Source organism: Anabrus simplex, chromosome X (genome assembly GCF_040414725.1).
Source record: "Anabrus simplex isolate iqAnaSimp1 chromosome X, ASM4041472v1, whole genome shotgun sequence".
NCBI classification, from domain to species: Eukaryota; Metazoa; Arthropoda; class Insecta; order Orthoptera; family Tettigoniidae; genus Anabrus; species Anabrus simplex.
Window position 1 is genome coordinate 106,240,232 of NC_090279.1, and position 22,408 is coordinate 106,262,639.

At 39.8% G+C, this 22,408-nt stretch overlaps 1 protein-coding gene across 3 annotated transcripts in view; it reads left to right on the plus strand.

Moving 5' to 3' along the window:
* The first annotated feature begins 5,370 nt into the window (after nt 1-5,370).
* Tao (Serine/threonine-protein kinase Tao) overlaps nt 5,371-22,408 on the plus strand; it is a 549,291-nt gene continuing 532,253 nt past the window's right edge. For 2 of the 3 annotated variants that reach the window (XM_067158891.2, XM_067158894.2), the window contains exons 1-2: nt 5,371-5,603; nt 6,046-6,229. In XM_067158891.2, the coding sequence (XP_067014992.1) occupies nt 6,213-6,229 (17 nt within the window). In that variant the 5' untranslated portion in view covers nt 5,371-5,603; nt 6,046-6,212. Of the gene's footprint in view, nt 5,604-5,656; nt 5,907-6,045; nt 6,230-22,408 lie in introns of those variants that run through there. The other variant, XM_067158892.2, reaches the window with a different exon arrangement.

The window sequence follows — 22,408 nt, forward strand, 5'->3', positions numbered from 1 at the left end:
GACGTATGGATGGGATTTCTGCCCTTTGGTAAATATGTGTTGTGTGAGCTGAGAGCTCAGGTTGAATACCAAGTTCCGTTTATTCCACCAATCTTGTCTTTCCTAGACTTAAAATTTTGTTACTTGTTGTTTTTAAAGAGAGAGAAATAATAACGTTTCTTACAGTTTTAAATTAACATTGATTTTGTAGTTAGACCCGTTCACCCCGGCACCTTCTTTCACCTCTGCTAATCCACCAAGCCACGGTAATAATAATAATAATAATAATAATAATAATAATAATAATAATAATAATAATAATAATAATAATAATAATAATAACGCAGATATCACCTTGTAACGGGATTTGAACCGTTACAATGTGTCAGTGTTCCAATCCGCACAAATCCATTTCCTTAACAGAATACGGTGTAGAATTATAGACAGGACAGGTATTTTTTATGGTATATCCTGCTAAGTAGTAACTAGACGAGTAAAATATTTTTTTTGCATGGTGGTAGTGATTATTGTTTTAAGAGGAAGTACAACTGTACACTAATCATACTTCTATTCGTCTTCCTTTTCCTTCTATTTATATAAAACTAGATTATGATACCGCACGTCCTCCTCCTCCTATCTGTTCAGAACACGATAGGAAATGTATAATGTATAATAGTCAACATGTTTTGTCTTGTCGGATGGAGACATACAGCATTTGCTTGTCGTACAATCAAATCCATATTTTTGCATGTGTGCTGATTGCATATATAACATAAAGAAGTGCGTTTGTTATCGTGTATGGCATGTTTTAAACAAAGATATTAGTGTTCGAATCCCATAATGCATATATTTGAGATTTTTATTAATGCTGAATAGAAAGGGAACAGAGTACGAATCCCACGATATTTTTATTCTGTTGCGGTAACTATTGTGTTTGCGCTATAAGCAAGGTTAGTTTTCTGCTCAGAACACGATAGGAAATGTATGTCTATTCAAATCTTTACTCAAACTACGATCCTCTCTCCAAAACTAGTGTCGGACAAGGCCCACGTCGAGAAGGGAAGCTTGCTTTATGTCGAGAAGAGCAGCCTGCTTTAAAACTTTAATCCTTTCTCTATAATAGTGCCGGGGAAGGTCATGTCGAGAAGGGCAACTTGCCTTAAAACTACGGTGTTTTTTCTGTTCAGAATACGATAGGGAATGCATGCTGACTATTACCAAATCTTTACTGTAAGATAATAACAGACTATGTTCGAAACATAAAATGTTTCCTTTTGTAGAGTAGCACAGCACAATGCAATTTTTCCGGTTCTCTGTAACAGGATTGATTAACAACATGTTTTATCTTGTTGAGAAGGAGAGCTCAGGCGTCGGAGAGAGACGTAAAGCCTTAGCAACTGTGTAGATAGTAGAGGGGGAGAAGGGTCATCTAGTGCGGGAGGGCAACTTCCGTAAAACTCTCAGGAGGGGGAACGTGGCTGACCTCTCTAACTGTGAGGTGGAGGAGGGGAATGAGCTGACTTCCCTAACTGTGAGGAGGAGATGGAATTGAGCTGACCTCCGTCCATTTGGTTGTGACCTGCCAAGATAGCAGCTGTCAAATGCACGTCTATTTTAAATTCCTCGCTTCACGTATTTAAGTTGGCACATAGCCGCCATCTTGCGCAATCGCCCCTAGGCCGTCTGCTTATATCCTATGTCTTCCCCTGAGCCAGCTTTCTCCACAAGAGCCTATGTATAGCCGCTATCTTGCGCAGCCGCCTCAGCACCAGCTTTCTTCATAAGAGCCCGTGAATATCCGCCATCTTGCGCAATCACCCTTAGCCCATCTCCCTAAATCCTATGCCTCCCCTGAGCCAGCTTTCTCCATATGAGCCTATGTGTAGCCGCCATCTTGCGCAGTATCCTCTGGGGTAGGTTTCTCCATAAGAGCCTGTGTATAGCCGCCATCTTGCACAATCGCCCCTAGGACGGCTCCTTAAGTCCTATGTCTCCCTTGTGCCTGCTTTCTCCATAAGAGGCCTAGTATAGCCACCATCTTGTGCAGTTGCCTCTGGGCCAGATTTCTCCGTAAGAGCCCGTGTATAGCCGCAATCTTGTGCAATTGACGTCGGGAAGGGCAGACTGCTGAGGAGGAGGGACTTTAGTCCCCTCCAAGATAGAGACTGTCTACGTCGGGTAGGTCATCTGCTTGTAAAACTGAGGTTAGGATCCTGCAAGATGGCGACTGTCCACGTCGGGAAGGGCATCTGCACGTAAAACTGATGTTAGACCTCCCCAGGATAGGCGACTGTGAAGTTAGGCATGCACTCTTATGTATAATCCACGTCGGGAAGGGCAACTTGCCGAAAGGCAGTGAGGTTAGCTACGTTCACTTGTTTAAATTCCGCGCCCACGTTGTGGACCTGTCAAGATGGCAACTGTCAAAAAGCACATGGAGTTTAAATTCGGCGCTCGCGTGGTTAGGAACTGTCATCTTGACAGCTATCAAAAAGACGTGGGTTTTAAATTCCGCTCCCCCACATGCTTAAGGTGGCAAAAATGAGGTTAGGGTCTGTTAAGATGGCAGTAGTTAGGTTAGCGATGCTCACTTGTCCGGAAATGTGAGGTTAGTGTCCGTCAAGGTGACAGCTCTCAAGTTGACAACTGTCAAAATTCCGTGGCGAATCACGTGGCTTTGTTTACAAACAAGAGGACTTGGTCTTGACGTCACGGGCTCATTCGCCTTTGTTGGGGTCAATGACCTCGGGTGCTAATTCAGCAAAAAAATGCTGACTCATGATCCAGAACCGTCCAGCCCATAGTACTAATTGTTCGTGAAACAGGGTACTGGTAACCGAAATGTAATATTAAGAACAATTGTTAGTTAACATTTCTTAAGTAAAATTTAACACAGAGTTGAAGAAACCTGGGCTCACAATTCTACTTCGTGTGCCGGTTTTCTTGGCCACTTCTCCCACTTCTTTCAGCTACTTTTGAAGTACCTAATCTTCGTGGCTTGTATTATACAGATCTTCGCGAACACGCATGGATTCGCATTAGTTTTTCTTCCATTACGAACTGCAAAACAAAATATGAACAACAGAAATCACCGTGTGCCTTGCAGGAAACTTCGGAATAGAAACTTCGGTCCGAAATGTTACACGGACAAGACGACTGTACGGGGACTAGAACACGTAGAATGAATATGAGTTACATATGTAGTATAGAATTGTAGATGAAGGAACTTGAATTTAAGAATTTTGTTAAGCTAGACCCAAATTATTTAGCAATCCCCTTTAGGTCAATTTCGCAAAGTAATGCCAGGCTCAACTGAACCCCTATTTGTGTAGCAGTTGGAGGGGTCCGTTGCTAGTGTTTCTAGCTGATGCCAATGGGTGATCTCCGTGACTGATTGTGAAGGATGAAGATACAGGGAGGGTGAGAGATCCGGTGTCGACGTGTAGAACTAGTGGCGCCGCGTAGAGTTTCTGAGGCGAATTAAATGTGGAACTTTTGTCTACTGAGAAGTTCCTGAGTGATATTAAGAAATTATAGTTCTGAGCAGTGAATGCGGGACTTATACTCATCAAAAGTACAAAATAGGTTTCGCGTCTCTTTCAAAGGGTGAACATTTGTGCGTAAGTGAAAATGCGAATGAAGCGAAGGAAATAAGAAGCGATGTTGTGTCAACTATTTCTGCAAATAGGATACGGCAAAAGCCTGTCGCACTACCACCGTACACAGTAAACTCTAGGTAACTGTATAATTGTGTATATTTTAATATCAGTTTCACATGCTTGAATAAGTAGATATGAAACGTCTAATTGTTATTTTCATTCGAATTTGTTTAGATTGATTCGGAACGCAATGTTTTAAGTGGGGAATGTTCCTGTCCTATGTGAGGAGGAGGATCAGATAGCAAGTGTATCTGATTATATTAACAAAGAATGTTCCTTCTCCAAGATTAGTCTGTTACAATGTCGGGTGATACCTTGTGTTACCAAGATTGATAAAGAAACATATTCAAATGGATAGTGAATAGAGGAGCTCTTCCCAGAAAAATAATGAAATGTAATGCGCATATCTCCTCTCTAACAAGAGGTGACCTTCAACGTATCAATTATCCCTTCGTCCGAATTGTACAAGAGTGATGGAAGTGGTGAACATTGTTTTAAGAGGAAGTACAACTAGGCAAACATTCTCCATTAACACTAATAAGAGAGAAAAAGGCGAAGGGATCCGAAACTTCTAAAATGAAGGTATCGGTCAAAGAAAGACAAGGGTCACGGAGGCCGTGAAAATGAAAGTTTCTCTAGACCTCGACAACTAATACCGTCGGCGTCCGAAAAGAACAAAAGTTATCCATAGGAGGTTGGTTAGGATACATAAATGTGAGGAATATGGCTGTGGTGTTGGTTCCCGACATGAACCATCTGGGTTAAAGAAAAGAAGAAAGTATTATTTTGTGTAGATCTGTAATTTCTTTCTAAATTATTAATTAGCGAACAAAATGTACTTCTTTTACAATTCACTGCTTGAATCCATTTTTGCCATCTTTCTGTACCTATTGGAATACCCTTCAACACGACACAGTACGGAACTTGCCCTTTCTTTCTGCCTTTTCTTACACCATGCGTTCCTAATTCCATTAAACTAAATGAAGCGTCAAGGCCACATTTAATTCACTCATGTAGCCAATAATTTGCTCCTTTCGAATAACGCCAAGGCTATTACGTCCCCATCCGATGGACGAATCACAGTAACAGCGTCTCTTATCATTTCATTCACAGATATAGCAATTACATATTTTAGTATTTAAGTCTGATTACCTGAGATTCTTACATGTAAAAGGGGGAAATAATAATTCATATTTTAAGATATGAACACTGTGGGAGTCGTGTATCACCTAGGAAATGGCAGTACAGAGAAATAAGGAAACACATGTGTTACAGGCGATTTTTTTATCGCGAGATATTTGGGATGATGAATGAGAGACAGTGTTATCTCACTAAATGATTTACCGCAGTAAATTGGAGCAAATATTTATTTATCGCAGGAGGGGTTAGGGACTGGGATAATTTATCAAGGGCTATGATCTATAAATATGCAACTTGTTTGGAAATCATTTAAGAGAAGGCTAGGTAACCAACTGATACGAAATCTGCCACCTGGGCGGCAGTCTTAGATGCAGATCAATGATGACATCCTTGAGTATACTTGTACTCAGTAATTGTATTTGTCAATGGTTGTTGCAAACATTTAAGAGTTGACGCTATTGTTACGGTCCCTATGCAGAATGAGTGAGGCATCTAGCGGTGGAATATGTGAATTATGTCATTTCTCCATCTGACAGGAAATTCTGTGCAGTTGTATTCTACAAATTATGTAATCAATGTTTATTAAGTTTTGTGGAGGTGAGGCACTGTACCTTTATAATTTGACGTATATTAATAAATGTGTTCCCTGTTGTTGATTATGCGATATTGCGGATCATGTAGAGGACTTCCAGAGCAGTCTGATGTGTAACTATCGTCCAGTGTTTTACAGCAAAGCTTTAAAAACCAAAAATACAGATCATTCAGACGTAAAAAGTACTTTTGCGCATGCCCAGAAGACGCCATTTTGACGGTGAAAATTTGATGGTAAGTGGAATTATTACTGACGGATTTAAAATATACTTTCAGTATCATTTGTTGTACAATATCTATGACTTGAACACTCAGTCCTGTTGCTGTCTAACATGTTTGGAGAATTGTGACCTGGATATACAGACGGCCACGCTACATATCTGTAGTCTTCTGCTTTTGTATGGAGAGCTGTTCACTTCCCTTGAGACAGGGTTTAAGGAGACTTGTATGTGATTCATGAAGTTGTCAGTGATGACCATATGCTGATTGGTCGCTAGCCTCCTACCTTTAGTTGCAATGAATGTGTATCTTTCAAAAGTAAGTGATTTGTTGCACTGATGTATTTCTTCCTGACTGAGAGGCTAGGAAGAAAGTCAATATGTCATTGTTATTGTACTACTTCTTTAATTTCATTGCACCCCAAGTTAATGTATTAAAATGTTACTTTCTCTTCTAGGTTATAGAGACCAAAGATATTAAACAATGGCCACAGGTAGTTTGGAGTGAGTTTTCTCGACCTTGTTGCATGCGACGGAGACCTAATTTTAGTTGCACCAGTGAGTGCTGCAAGTTGGGAAGTGTCGGGTGCACGAGTGTGGGAAGCTTGGAGTCAAGTTGGCTACTATGCCATCCGTGCCAAGGTATGGAGACATTTAACTTGACCTGACTTCAGATAGCTTAGTTACTCGAGTGTGGACAAATTGCATGATTCAGAATCAGTTATTGAGCATGACACAGGATGTGTAACACCTTCAACATGTAATTCCTAAATGTCACCACACAATGGATATAGGTTTAAATTGTACTGTGTAGTAAAAGTGGAATACAATTCGAGTTTTAATTTCTTAGGTACTGCTTTCATTTGTGAAGACTTTGCTAAAATGAATTTTTTTGTTCTGTACTTAACATCGCTCCAACACGTACTAAATGTACGTAACACGACCTAATAGGTTGAAAGTCGGTTTCGCTAACTTTGTTAAAACTCTTGGATGGTGAGTAGTACCATTCAGATGCTGCGTAACACAGTCGTCAACCTTCAAGGTATAATGAGCTAGACTTCATGTAATATTAATTCACCACCATTGGTCTGTTTATATCTCCAGTGACTTGACAATGGATATTTAATTATGACTGTTGAGCCAGTGGTTCTCACCATTCAAGAGCTTTACAAAGACTTTTTATGGAGCATACTTGTTTGATCTACAGATCTTTGGGGTATTACTCCAGCCCGGCTGTCGTCTAATTTGTAATGGGTTACGGTACACAAGCCGGCTATCTCCAGTTCACTCATAGGCGCCGTCATATGCTATTAAATATGTTCATTAGGGTACAAGGAAGGAGTAGAGGTGCGAAAATACAAGGTTTTTGTATTATTACCTGCCATACAGAACACTGAAAAGGACACTATATAGGACTGTAAGAGCACATGGCAACCATGTTTACTTGGTGATGGAGGGGTGATAAATTTTTGCTACTGCGCATGTGCGCCTGATTTAATTATTTAACATTTCACTGTGGACAAGAAGGACGATCGTGACTTCAAAATCAAAATCAAAATCTCTTTATTTGCAAATAAGGTGTCTACCTCGGTGGCAAATGGTACACTAAAATACATTATTGTCAAGCACTAAATATTAAATTAACAAGAGAAGAAAATTTTTCCTATAATACAATATTATACAATTTACGCTAACAATGTTTTCTATTAAACACACAGCTCATCCTTAATAAATTTATATTGTTTACAAAATTCTACTTATAATATCTCCTGTACTACTTACAAATATAGTCAACTGATATACAGTATGTGGAATTACTTCAAATGATACTATACAACTGGTATAAGATTAATATTTACATTGCATTTATTTATTTACTATTTTTTTTTTTTACCCATTCTGGATCCTAAGTAGCATAACGACCTGCTGCGTCTTAACCAGAGCCCCTTTTGCCACCACTTTTCAGAGTTCCTGAAGGGCCTTCACAGCTACCGTAGCGGTCCCAGGGCCCTCGAAGTCCTCACTGTACTTCACCCCTACAGGCAGTCCCCTACTTTGGCTGTCCAAACTCCTTCGACCAGGGGATGGAATTAATTTATTCACACACATTTTTTTTATTTACAATAACCTGCACTGGTCGAATGCCCTCTAACACTTCATTTATTTTCTCTGTTGCTGTTTATTCTCTTCTTGAATATCTGTACAGATTTTGGAAAAGGATCAAACACTACCCCTGGTAAACAATTATGTCGTCACACCCCCGTTCCTCTAGAGATAACTCATGTGGTAGACATGGTAATGGCGACGAGAGCTGTGACGTCAGACAGGGCCGCCAACCCTTCCGCGCGTAATGAAGGGGGCGTAACACCAGCTGTCCTGATGTGTGTGGGGTCATCGAAATATGTACATATCCATGGCACATAAAGGAATATGAAAGAAAATTCATAATCATGGTGTATACATGTGAATCGTTTAGGTACAACTATTCGGGAATCCATACCTATTATATACATTTACTTTAAGTAAAACTATACATTCCCCAGCCCAACATGTATAACAGTATCAGGAAGTGGAAATAATGCAAATCTTACTTGGAAGTCCTTGTAGAGGTGAGATGTGGGCCTAAAACTATTCGGGAAACAATCATATGATGGCCGTTCTTCGCCAATCAACAGGTAAGTAGTACTGTTAGGAGTAGAAGGTGAGTACGCTGCTTATATTATGTGAATGTCGTGCATTCTGCTTCAATGCTGTTCAAACAGGCCGCCGTTCCATACGTAGTGACGGCATGTCCTCTATCGCCAAGTGGTTAGGTTCCTGAGGTTGGTACGTATCTGATCACATGTAGATCGAAGGTGAAGGGGCGGTGATTCGCTGGAGCTCCAGTCGCCATTACTACGTGGTCGTGAAACCTGTGCCAGTACTGTCAATGCACGTTTCGGATATTTATGTCCTTAATGGCTCATATATAAACATTGTGCGATATCGTGTACTTAACTCCGGAACGACTGATTTGTACATTCCATGGCGGTTTATGTGCGTTGTAGTTGTGTTACGGTGTAGAAACATGCGATGGAACGAACCTCGTGAGTGCTGTTATATTAACGTATGCTAGCTGGCTTCGTAGACAATGGCCGGCCGTACGTGCAATGGATACCAAAAGGACCGCCTGTATTAATCGGTGAGTACCGTGAGAACACACTACTTCCTATTGGTACTCTGTGCATGTGCCATATACTGTAGCTGGGTCGAAGCCGCGGAGCGGCCCTAGGCCCACATCTCTCCTCTAAAAGAAATTCCACGTACAATGTACATTCGTTTCACGTCCGTATAATGTTATACCCGGTGGGCTGCGGAAGGTAAAGTTTGTGCTGTGGGTAAATGTATATCATAGGTATGCCGGCTGTTTGCATTGTGTTCTCTTCCTTGTACTGTTATAAACGTTCGGATGTGGAATGTACAGTTTTACACGGTACCTTTATATCTGTGATTTGCTGTGCTCATTTTCTGCTGTAACCCATGGGATGTGTAGTTTGTGTTTGTATGTACATTTAAAAGATGTTGCCTCGTGACCCTATAGTTTCATCATGGCTGACCTTCCAGAGGTTGACGGGATGAACTATGACGTCATCAACATGGCTACCCTGGCAAGAGAGTCGTAGCGCTTGGCACATATTGGCATTTAATAATTACGCACAAATTGCAAAAACTCTTAAATTTTGCATCTAAGTTTCTTTTTTGGACATGGTAGAATTCGCCCTTTAGGTTAAAAAATTTCTGAGACCAGAATTGGAGATAGCTGGATTGTGTACCGGACCCGAGTCATGTTATATTAAGTGGAAATTAACGAAATCTTACTTGGAGAACATCTCACAGGAGAGATGTGTTCATTGTAATGTTCAGGAACCCACCATCCCGCCTGAAGAAGTACATTTGCTTTTATAACCTAATAAAGACTGTTACACAGCATTTTCGTTTCTGAAGTAGCTACTTGTATTCCTATTGGCCAGTGTGAAATGGCACATGATCTCGTTCCCGTCGATAATGTTAATCATAATCCGTTACCAACCCCAACCATTGGTCTTGTCCAGGTCTTATCCTAACCGTCCGCACAGCAAGAACCAGCCCAGACCAATCGTGCTTCCACACGAAAGTAGAGGCCCAGGGCCGCTTCATGCCTTTTAACCTGGGTGCTTACCCCCCCCCCCCCCCAGATCCGCTTTGCTTGTCCCTATATTACTGGTCTTGTCCAGATCCTATCCTAACCGTCCGCACGGCAAGAACCTTTCCAGACCAGTGGTATTGTCCAGGTCCTATCCTAACCGTCAGCATGCCAAGAACCAGTCCAGACCAATCGTATTTCCACACAAAAGTGGAGGCTTCTAACCTTTGCATTTCCCTCCAGCTATCGAAGCACCACTCGCTCATTAGTTCCTGAATGCAGAGGTTGTCAGCACTGAGCACCGTTTGACAACATCCTTTCTGAGAAGGCCGCGAGCGTGTAAACAAATGACAATTGTGTGAAAGTCAAATGACAATCGTTGCTCAGGTGTGAAAATCTTGACACCCATGCTGGACATGGCATTATGGAAATTGCCTGTAACAGAACACTATATCTTGGGATACTTGTAACCTGTTTACCGAAGTATGCACAACTTCGATCTCGATGGTAAATTAAATCATCATGACATAAAAAAGCGCATGAGATTTGCACAAATTTCCCTTTGAATGGTTTAAACTTTTTTTTAGGCTAAAAATTCCTGCTGTTTGCATGTTTGAATTGTCATATGTTGGCAGTTGAAGGAAATACTATTTCAGAGTGTGATGATGTTGAAAGACCGGAGCTAGTTATTTTGGTGATTTTTGGAGAACCGTTGTAAGAGGCGCTGGGACACATGACTTCTGTTGTCTTATACTAAAACAGATTTTGTCAGCTTGACCTTGTAGGTAATTCAAACCAAGTAGTGGGATCAACCAGTGATTTGTCTGGACAAACAAACAAGCTGATCAGAACCGACAAATCTTAAACAAGTGTTAAGGATTTTTTTGAGGATTAATTTCACTTTTACAATACTTAGAATTAATTCCTTTTCAAGACAGAATCAAAGGGACACGTTTGTAGGAGATATCTTCAGCCAAAGAATAAAGATATTGTAATGATACACATGAATTTCTAAAAACACTCCACTATTTCTTAAGTAACATGCCTAAGGGCCAGTTTCATCAACCACTGTTAAAATTTTGTTAATGGAGCATAAATTTTTGACATGGCATTATGGAAATCGCATGTAACAGAACACTATAACAAGCTTATTAACTAACGTGGCTTTAACGTTCAAGTCAGCAGTGCGTAGCATTGACATTATTTTGCTTTTCTAAACGGTGCCGATCATAATCTTATTCATTTGTCACCTTTCTCCTGTGCGCTTTTTGCATGGAATAAGAGGTTCCATTTGAAATTGAACTTGGTAGTTCTTTTTTCTTTTTTTACAAGTTGCTTTACATCACACAGACACAGATAGGTCTCAATAGAGTAAATTAATATATTATTTTGGGTCCACCTTTTCAATACAAGTGTAAATAGTTTAAATTACATAGGGACTAGTTTCGACCTAGTAATAGGTCATCATCAGCCTGAAGTAAATTAAAGCGTAAATATCAAAGAAAAAATAAACAATGTAAACACAAGTACAGTCTTTTTAAAAGTACATACCATATGGGATATTGAGCAGCAATATATTAAAAATAATAACTCTTCCAATTGACGAAGCACTGAGCGGAAGTTATGTTGTTTATTTATGAATAAAGTTCAGTGCGCCGTATAGCATTAAAAGTCCAGTGTGCACTAAAAGATGTTATAAAGAAAAATTATCAGTTGAATGCTGGCTTCTTGAGCACTCTTATCCCCCTGTGGGTGGAGGCGGTAGAATAACACCCACGGTATCCCCTGCCTGTCGTAAGAGGCGACTAAAAGGGGCCCCAGGAGCTCTGAACTTTGGAGCGTGGATTGGCGACCACGGGGCCCTTAGCTGTGTCTTGGCATTGCTTCCACTTACTTGTGCCAGGCTCCTCACTTTCACCTATCCTATCCGACCTCTCTTGGTCAACTCTTGTTCTTTTCCGACCCCGACGCTATTAGGTTTGCGAGGGCTAGGGAGTCTGTCATTTTCACGCCCTTCGTGGCCCTTGTCTTCCTTTGGCCGATATCTTCATTTTTCGAAGTATCGGATCCCTTCAATTTTTCCCTCTGATTAGTGTTATATAGAGGATGGTTGCCTAGTTGTACTTCCTCTTAAAACAATAATCACCACCACCACCACCACCTTGAGCACTCTTAAACTAGTCCCTATGTAATTTAAACTATTTACATTTGTATTGAAAAGGTGGACCCAAAATAATATATTAATTTTCTCTATTGTAATCACAGTTCAATACGGATCTATCATTATGAAACTTATTTCTTTTAACAGATAGGTCTCACGGCAATGATACTTGTTCAGTGTTCTCCCCAGAAATTTTGGTCAGCCGGGTGGCAGGAATCGGTATCCGGGTGGGAAATACTACGATGATAAAATTTCAGTTTATTCTTTTCAAGGCTTTAACATTAATATCGGACAGGCGAACATTAACTGAAAAATTGAACTATTTTAGTGTTATCACGAACAAGACATACGAGTATTTTGAACTTCTAGTGCCGGGCTGAGTGGCTCAGGCTGAGGCGCTGGCTCAGTCGGGTGGTATATGAAGGTGCTCAGATTCGTCAGCCTCGTATCAGTAGATTTACTGGAACGCAAAAGAACTCCTGCGGGACTAAATTGAGGCACCTCGGTGTCTCAGAAATCTGTAAAAGTAGTTACGGGACGTAAATCAAATAACATTACTAATAATTATTATTGAACTTCTAGTGTTCTACTGCTCGTTCGTAATTGTGTATCACTGGGGCTTACCACTCGGTTGCTGCGGAGTGTGATGGTAGTAATCATTGTTTTAGGAGGAATTACAACCAGGCAACCATCCTCTATTAACATTAATCTGAGTGAAAAAGTGGAAGGGGTCCGACACTTCAAAAAATGAAAGTATCGGCCCAAGAAAGACAAGGGGCACACAGGGCGTGAAAATGAAAAAGACCCTAGACCTCGAGACCTAACACCGTCAGGGTCTTAAACGAAAAAGAGTTGACCAAGATAGATGAAAGTGAGGAGTCTGGTACAAGTAAGTGGAAGCAATGCCAGGACTCGCGTATGGGCTCCTGGTTGCCAACCCATGCTCCCAAGGCCCCTGCGGCCTCTTTTACTTGTCTCATACGAGAGGCATTGATACCGTGAGTGTTATTCTACCGCCTATATCCATGGGGAAATGCCAACGAGTTTGTGACGTCGTGCAGAATCGAATGCTTGCATGCGATTCCACGCACTACTCGCGCACGACACTACATGAGAGTCAAGCTAAACATTTAAATTTCCATTTAACTGATACAATTATGCTGACAGTAATGAAGATCTATCATGTAAATGAACAGTTTTACAGTATTTTAGTTTTAATTTGAAGCACCTAATCATTCAAATATGCTTTAATATTATGTAACTACAGCTGATGGCGGAGCTGTTGAGGATCCAACCAGCCTTCGGGCTGAGGACTAAACATACACATACACACTATGTAACTAGCACATACCTAGGTTAGGTTAGCAGGGGGGTGTGCTCATTAAAAAGGTCCTAGAGAGAACACTGTTTGTTGATAGGAAGAGATAGTAAATTAGACTATGCACAGAAGAAAAATAGTCATAATGGAAGAAGACAGGACGAAAAATCTTCGCTGCAGTAATTTTTGTTTCACTGGAGAAAAAAGTTTGTCAATGTACTTTTAAAATAAAGCATTATAGAATGTAAAAAGACGGATCGGGATGGTACATCCCTAAAGGGAAAAGAAAAGAGATGCAATGAGTTAGTAAATGAATTCAATAGTCACTTGAATGTGACCAGACGGTCAGCAAAACAAATTTCCTGGACGTCAACCCGAAAAGAAGCATAATAAAATATGAAAAAATTAAAAAGGACATGTTGGCGCGGTCCACGAGGGGGGGGGGGGTAAATTTACTCTGGCATTTAAATAGATGACTTTGAAGATGATTGCATTAATTGGCAACGAAGTTGAGCCTGTTTGTAATGATGTCTACTGTAATACAGAATATCACGGCAAGTCACCTTTATTCCTTTATCATGAGACATTAGAAATATCGTTATATGAAATGATGCTTTGGTTTTAAGGCATTGTTATTGTGTGAGGTGCCTCCTTCATATTACCATTTGGAGGTTTTTAAGCTGTAAAGTCATTAAAAACTGTAGTAGCACAATCATATTAGAAATTAGGCCTACCATGTTATGCAGTGCATGGTGTGATTATGATCTCCCTTCCTTTGAATTTATATTTCAATACAAAATGCAGCGTTTCCTTACATGTTAATAAGTAGAGCCCTGCACGGATGCGGATACCCGCAAAGTTAATGTCTTGGCGGATACAAACTGTATGGCAGTGCAGATAATTTGATGATAATTGCTAAATAATGACGTTTACTAATTTTCACTCGGGTATACTCTTATTTTTTCTTGTGGTTAGGTGACCCTTGACACTGGTATGGGATAACAGTGATATATAACGAGCCTTGAGGCCATAAAGCCGAAAAACTAACCTAAGCCTAACTGACTCCTTTCCTCAGTTAATGGAAGTAAGGAACAAAGGTCAATACGTCGGTAGTGTTCGCAAGAGGAAGTCCCTCATGAACCTGTGACTGTAGGGGTTCTGGTGCCAGATGTTAACAGATCTATCCGTTTCAATATCTTGGGTGTAATATACTGCATTTAAATATCTACAATATCCACGGATAACCTTTTTGCGGATGCGGATAACCATTCGCGGATGCGGGTGCGGATTAAAGTAATGCGGAGCGGATGCGGATATTATTTTGTATATTCGCGCAGGGCTCTATTAATAAGTTGCTGGAATATTGGTATAATTATTATCGGCACACTTTATCTTGGTGCATTTACACCCTGGTGCTGAATTGATCGACCTCGGTAATCTTTGAGATTCGTACTGGCAATCTTTGAAACACAAACTATGAATCGCTTAAGCATCGTTGTGAGACATCTGGCGTACACTTTACGTACTAGTACTGTTGTTGTTTACACAGCAAAGCCAAACTATAGAATTCATGCTAGGAACAAGATTCGCATCGAGAAATGTTATATAATGTATATGTGACATAGTTGTTGACTTAAGATAATAACGGTTTAGAAACTTCATATCGATTGATCATATTCTCGATTCAATTCAGATTTCATTTTCATTCAGTTGGCAGCACTATCGGAACCGGGACAGCTCCCTACTTACTCCTCACCCCCGTACACAAATGCACCAATATAAAGTGTGCCGATAATAGGTCTACCTCCCTCTCTTCTACACTTTAATGCATTGAATTTTATTTTAGGTTGCAATCAAAATGTGGTTAAGTGTAAGAGGTGGTATAGAGTCCTAACTTTTCCTCTGAATAAGGCACTAATAAATAAATAAATAAATAAATAAATGAATGAATCTCCCATAATGATCTGAATGACCCCGTTGCATAATTTCTCAGTGCAATCAGCAATTGCTGCATTGGAGATAGAGGTGAATTTCTTTCTTTAGGGTACACTAACCTCTCTCTTATCTCTTCAGACAGTTTTCTAGACTTCTGTAACCTATAAGCCTGTCACTCTGAAAATTGCTTTCTTGTGAGGTAAAGCATACTATTACTTCTGCGTAAAACTTTTTGTATCTCAGCATTGTGAAAATAGTCTAATAAATACAGACGTGCCAAGTCTCCCGATTTGAGCTCGAGACTCCCGAATTTTCATCATTCCTCCTGATCGCTTGGTCCGATCTCCCGATTTTCAGAACAATATCCGTAATTTTCGTATTATTTTAAACTTACAAGTAACAAGTAACTAACCTCATTTTGTTCCGTATTGAAAATACAATAAGTAAACTCTTTCAAGATTAAAAATATTGTCTCCACCTATTCAATACAAATATATATTTTTAGTGGTTAAATTCTACACAATATTTTTAATCTTGAAAGAGTTTACTTATTTTAAACTCCCGCGGATTTCCTCGTTCTATCGATGTATGGCTGGTTGATAGTTCTAATGATACCAGATGGCAGTACGGGGCACAGTGGCCAGTCATGTGCTGTTTTGTTATCTATAATAGTCATTCTCTTTGCAAGCGAGTCAGGCGAGTAACACTCTCTTTGGAGTAACCTAACCTCAGAAGTAGCTCACCATAGTCATTCTACCCAGGGCAAGACCTGCAGAAGTGCTTGTGTTGTGCCTTAATATTTGTTTTGGCCAAAATGTCAAACAAGAAATACGATGCAGTGTTTAAAATTACTTATAGGGAAGAGTTTCCATGTTTGAGTGAATCCAGAAAGGGACCAACGTTCACATTCTGTACTATATGTAGGTGTGATTTTTCAGTTGCGCATGGCAGGAAATGCGATATACTCAAGCATATGAAAACGAAAAAACATAAGGAGAGTGTCCAGTGTCTAGAAGGAAACCAGAAACTGAACTTTTCATGTAAAAACCAAGATTTAAATCCTGTGACGAATGCCAAGGCGTTATTTACGTCATTTTTAGTAGAACATAACCTGTCTGTAAATTGTGCCGATCACGTGGGACCTTTGTTTCGCAAAATGTTTCCTGATTCGGAAATCGCTAAACGATATGGGTGTGCTAGAACGAAAACAGCGGCTATCATTACAGAAATGTGCATGGAAGAAGGTGCGAAAATTGTATCACTTTTGCAGGTGAATGCATTTTCTGTTCCTACTGATGGTAGCAATAAAAGCGACTTTAAGATATATCTCATTGTTGTAACATTTTTTAGGCCTGAACTCAATGAAATTCAGAGTTGTCTACTCTCTGTGCCGAATTTAGAAAGGGATGCTACTGGAGCTAACATTGCCAATCTTTTGCTCTCAACTTTTTGAGAATTCTGCATACCATTAAAGAACTGCCTAACTCTTGGTGCTGATAATGTTCCAGTAATGGTAGGATTAATGAATGGATGTTTGAAGCGGGAAAATAGTAACATAATCATCGTAGGCTGCTCTTGCCACCTAATTAAATCTTGCTGCCGAGAAGGGTGCGGCATTCTTGCCCGTAAATGTAGATGATTTATCTGGAAAGAAGTGCAAAGAGGAAAGAAAAGTTCAGAGAATTTCAGACTTTACACAACACAGAGATCAGGAAAATTCTGAAGCATGTGCCTACTCGATTATCACTAAGAAGGTGTTCAGATAGGATTTTGCTTCAGTGGGACCCTTTGATTACATTATTCAGGAGCGAAATTGTGAGTAAGGATTCTCAGATGGGAACTTTGAAGACTTACAAAATTCCTAAGCACAGTTTAAGTGCAGATGTGTCTTGTTTGTCTGAAAAGGTTAAGGATTGTCATAACATTTCACATCACTCCTTAGTTAAAAAGAAAACCCAGTCATCAGTTTCACTAAAAAAAATGAAACTACTTATGACACTAAGAGCCATGCATTGTCACGTGAAGAACGACTTTTCATGTTCCTTTCATCAAATTTACATAAATCTTTTTGCCTTTTCCCCTCAAGTTTTATGGATATCTTTGAGAATCCAAATGTAGCTCTTCAGTCAAGTATGCCGCACATTCTTGTACGGAGGTCAGTTTTGGAGGAACTATTGAAGAATGTGATGACAAGGTTTGTGAAACTAGACGTTATTAAAAGATCCTTCTCTCTTCTTGATGTAGATTATCATACTCCAGCAAATCAAAAGGATGATTGTGATCTGATGATAGGGAACTCTGCGTTTGTTTTAGTGAACACCTTGAAGTCTGAGGAAAAGTGCATATTATTTAAGTCGTTTGAAAGTGTTTTCTCTTCATCGTGCGACTACATGGTACACAAATTTCCATTCAAAGATGAAGTTTTAATTAATTAATACAGAAGTTGCAAATATTTCTGCTATAAGTAAGGCATCATTTTCTAGCCTTAGATTTTTCATTAACAAGTGTCCGAACATTTTGACTAGTGAAATGGAACATTTGGATAAAGAAACTGATATTCTGCACTCCCAGTTCTGTAACTTTCAGCTCGAAGAAACAGACCTGGCAAAAGGAAGAATTGATGTTCAATGGGCATTGGTAGGTCAGATGAAATCAGCTGATGGTGTACTTAAATATGACAGCCTTTCTAAGGTGATGCTTGCTATTTTATCAATTCCACATAGCAGTGCAGAATGTGAAAGGATTTTTAGCAGAGTCACAAAGACAAAAACACAGTTCCAATCCTTGCTGTCTGAACAAACTTTGGAGAAACTTTTAACCTTGAAATCAGTTCAGCAAGGCCAAGTGCTTTGAGCAAAAATTTAGTTCCGAGTTTCTGAAGAGGGCTAAGTCAGCTACTGGTGTGTTGAAGAACAATTGGTCGAAATGGGATCACCATGTTGAAGGATGAGAAGTCACATGTTCTTACAGTTCAGGTATGTCTAGTATTTAGTATTCACATGTAAATTGTAACCGCTACTACAGTGGTAACACAAAACAAAGCACTAAAACAGTAAAGGGGGGAAGGTAAGAGCAACTACACAATATCAGAAACCACTACACACTCAGAGAAACATTGGCTGAAATTACGCGGATCTCCACCGACCAAAACATCCGTAAATGTCAGTAGGGTCAACTAGTGGGCAATAAACCAGGAAAATGGAAACAGCTAGGACCTACTGAGGGCATGGACATGGCTTAGATTGCAGATTCTGAAATGAATCAACCGTGATCCTTAGATTTAAAAAATATTATTTACAAGTGGAATTTTACAAATACATTCCGAAACAAAATCCACGAACTTGCAACTTATGAACTATAAGCTCCGTGATACACATATCTTAGAGGTTCTTTGATAATGACTTCACTACAAGTTTCAAACTTCAAACCAACTGTACATCTAGTTACAAATAGAGTTGTACAATGCAATTTAGTAGGTTAAAAGCAACGTGAAAAGCAATTGCAATTTACAGTGAAGTGAACGTACTCTCCTAAACTCTAGCGTACATCAAGTGACACTGAACTACCAGAGGCAAACCCCAAGGTAAATATATTAAATTACAATCTACATATTTAGTGAAATAAGAAATGGGAATGCCTCGAAAACAAACAAGCAAGCCCAGCTGAAAAGCTAAGGCGTCATAAATAATTAATTTGGCGAATCTAGGTTAGGCTAGGGCAGACTCCTATACGAAATAGCAACCGAACATTACGGAAATTTTAGCCGGAACGGAATTTAAGAGTGCTTACCCGAAGGTGGCCCATCCCGGTAGCGAAGCGTCGCACACGACGTAAAACTTCAGACAGACAAACAGACCGAATTATCACGAACGCAGCTTCGCTCTCTATATATAGGTAAACCCTGGCCTTGGAGTAGCCAATCAGAATGCATGAGTCCGCCCATCCCCACCTAGTTTCACCAATCACATAAATGATGAAAAATATATATATGGGCAAATAGAATTGTTAATGTATTGAATTATAAAGAATTTGTACATGTTCTGCCATCAGTGATGTCTCGTAATACGTCGCGATTCGCTGCGAAATTTCTCCTGATTTTTCACTTTTGAAAGTTGGCATGTCTGTAAATAAAATAACTGAGCACGAAACATAAAGTTCCTTCCAGCCATTTTTAACACTACGTTAAGCAGCTTAACAGGACAAACGTGCTACGGGGAGTGTAATGCTGCGTTAATAGAGTTTGATGAAACATCCATTCTGTTTACAATCCCTTAATGAAGTTTGATGAGACTGGCCCTAAAAACTCAAGTCAAATGCCACTTACACTTCAGTAGACCAGCTTACAATGGAATCAAAAAGCATTTTTAAAAATTAAATTCAGAGAAGATTTTAAAGTTAACCTGAAACTAAAAGGTTAAAATGATTGCATTGCTTTTGGATCATATTGATAGTTCTTTGCAGACCCTGTAAATGATCAGCTAAAAATACTGGATGATAGTCCAACACTTAGCTGATGATTTATTATTCTTGATATTCTAATATTAGGGCCTGAGTGTGAAGTTAGGCTTAAATTAGGTGGAACTTCTCTCGAAATATTATGGTTGAATTGCCGGGTTGGTTTAATTAATGGATCCGTGTGTTTTGTGAAGTAAGAGAAGTCTAAAAAATGAATTGGAAAGAATCTGAAGAATCTGAGTACTTACTTCCTCCCCTCTCTCTCGGCTTGGCCGACTTGTGTGTGGCATAACTTACACTTCAGTAGACCTGCGTACAATAAAATTAGCTGATCGTCTGCTGGAAGTAGCAGACATGTGAGCGGAGGCAAGAGGGAGGGATTGAGGGGAAATTGAAAGGGAAGAGGCAGTAGAAAGGCTACGCATACCATTCGGGTTTCTTCTTTGATTTATATTTTTTTTTAAATGTTATGATAGTTATTTAACAGGATACCTTTAGTAGCTATTTTGAGAATGGGAATGTCTTGTTCTATAGTTGACAAGGAATGATTAAAATCAGACTTGTGGATACTCATAGCTGAGAATCTGTTGTGTTTTTTGGCATTAGTGTGTTCCTGACAACAGGTTATAAAACTGTGTCCTGTTTGACCTGTGTAACTTCCTTGGCATTGTGTACAGCTCAACTTATAGACTGGAGTTCATAAATTTTGACGTATTAATGCTGTGATGATTGTAAAATATGGTAGAGTTACTGTTAATTGTTTTAAATGCTATATTAAGATTCTGCTACTTGAATATATTTGTGAGCTGATACATATTTTCATGGTTGAAAGTGAAAAGTGACATAGTTTCCGTTTTTCTTTTTGTGCTCAGTAATAAGGGTAAATTAATGTGGTTTTAAAAAAAATTCTGTTCACCCTTTTATCAGTAAAACCCTTTTTAAATGGGTTCTTGCTAGCCAAGTTATAAATCGAGTTCTTCTCTTTTTTTTCACCGATAAAGAAATATTATATGCTCTATGAACTAAACTAAAAAAAGTTTCTTTCTTCTGGGCCCTGGGATGAAAAGTTCTATTTTATTGTGTTGGCATTTTGTGTAGGCCTAGATGAGTCTCAACTGTGGCATTTGACTAGAGTTCTTGGTGTATAACTCAAGAAGTTTAGACATTTTATTTAAGAAATAGTTTTTTTTTAGAAAATCATGTATCTTTACGGTAGAAATTCAGTAAGACTTACATTACTTTTATAGCATGATAAGGATGTAATATGTTCGAAATCTTCAGTGAAATACCTTGTAGAGGAGAGATGTGTTCACTGTGACAGTTAAGAACCCACCCGCTGTCCCACAGAAGTAATTTTTCTTTTATAACGTAATATAATTTATCATGCGCCATAGTCCATCGCCTAACTACGTACCAGCATTTCCATTGGGTGAGACACAATGGAATATGATGTCACTCCCAGCAATGAAGTAAAATAAATTCCGTTACCAACCTGCGCACAAGAAATACACAACTGCAGAATAAATACACAAGTGAATGCAATCTGTGAAGAAAGAACTCTATTCAACTCACCTTAATGTAGGGGAGGGTACAGCACGCTTGCAGCTTTAAAAAAACTTGTGCACCCTTGTGTCAGCAGGACAGTTCGTCTTAAACAGGAACTCTGCCAAGTAGCCGACTGACGGCCTAACCAATCCAGACCAATGGCTTTGTCACTAACCTACCCTAACCAATCCAGACCAATGGAGGTGTCACGCGGGATACTAGATGCCCAGCGCCGCTTCGCGGCTTCTAACCTCGGGGCTTATGTTCCCAGACCCCCTTTGTTTGATCCAGACTAATGGTCTAACCAGTCCAGACCAATGGAGGTGTCACGCGGGATACTAGATGCCTAGCGCCGCTTCGTGGCTTCTAACCTGGGGGCTTATGCCCCCAGACCCTTTTTGCTTGATCCAGACCAATGGCTTTGTCACAAGATTTGTAAATTCAAAAGGAGCGCCGCTGCACTAGGACTAGTTCTTTATATGAACAGTTGGCAGCTTTGTCCACCGCACAATCAAGCCCTTTGCGAGGCGTGAGCGAGAGAGAAACACATGACAGTGCAATCGCGCCTAGATGCGTGCGCTGGAAAATGTAAGTTGTTCTGAATTTTTGCAATCTTTACTATATTTTTATTCTTTGGCTGAAGATGTCTCCTTCAAAAAGACGAAACATATCCCTTTTATGCCAGTCTGAAAAGGAATAAAATCATTTTAAGTATTGTAAGGAGGAATTTATCCTCCAATAATCCTTAACACTTGTTCAAGGTTGACAGTATGGGTAATAATGAAATTAATTAACCTGGCTCAAGGGAGATGGGGTCATCTTCCCTATCCTTCACTTGAGGAGTAATTCTTGTCTGGCGCATCCATGTTGCGGGGGTGGAGATTCTCCACATTAGTAGGCCAGTGTGAAGGAGAGCTAAGTTCGGGCAGGACTCAGTCTCTCGGGGTATAACGTGGAACCCATGCCCAGGGTTACGGGTGAAGACCTTAACAACATCTTTGGCAAAGATGGTGGATAAGGCAACTCATCCTCTTCGGGGAAAATTAGAAGAGAAAACCACTGCCTTGTGGAGAAGAGGGATCTTCAAAGACTAAGGGAGTAAACCCTGAAAAAAATCCTCAGATGCGTTAGACTTAGCAGGTCAGCAGATGAGTAAATTTGTACTAGCTTTCAAATATAATACAGGCCTTGGATGGAAGTTTAAAAATGGAAATGGAATAGGCAAGTCTCTGGCTACAGTTGCAC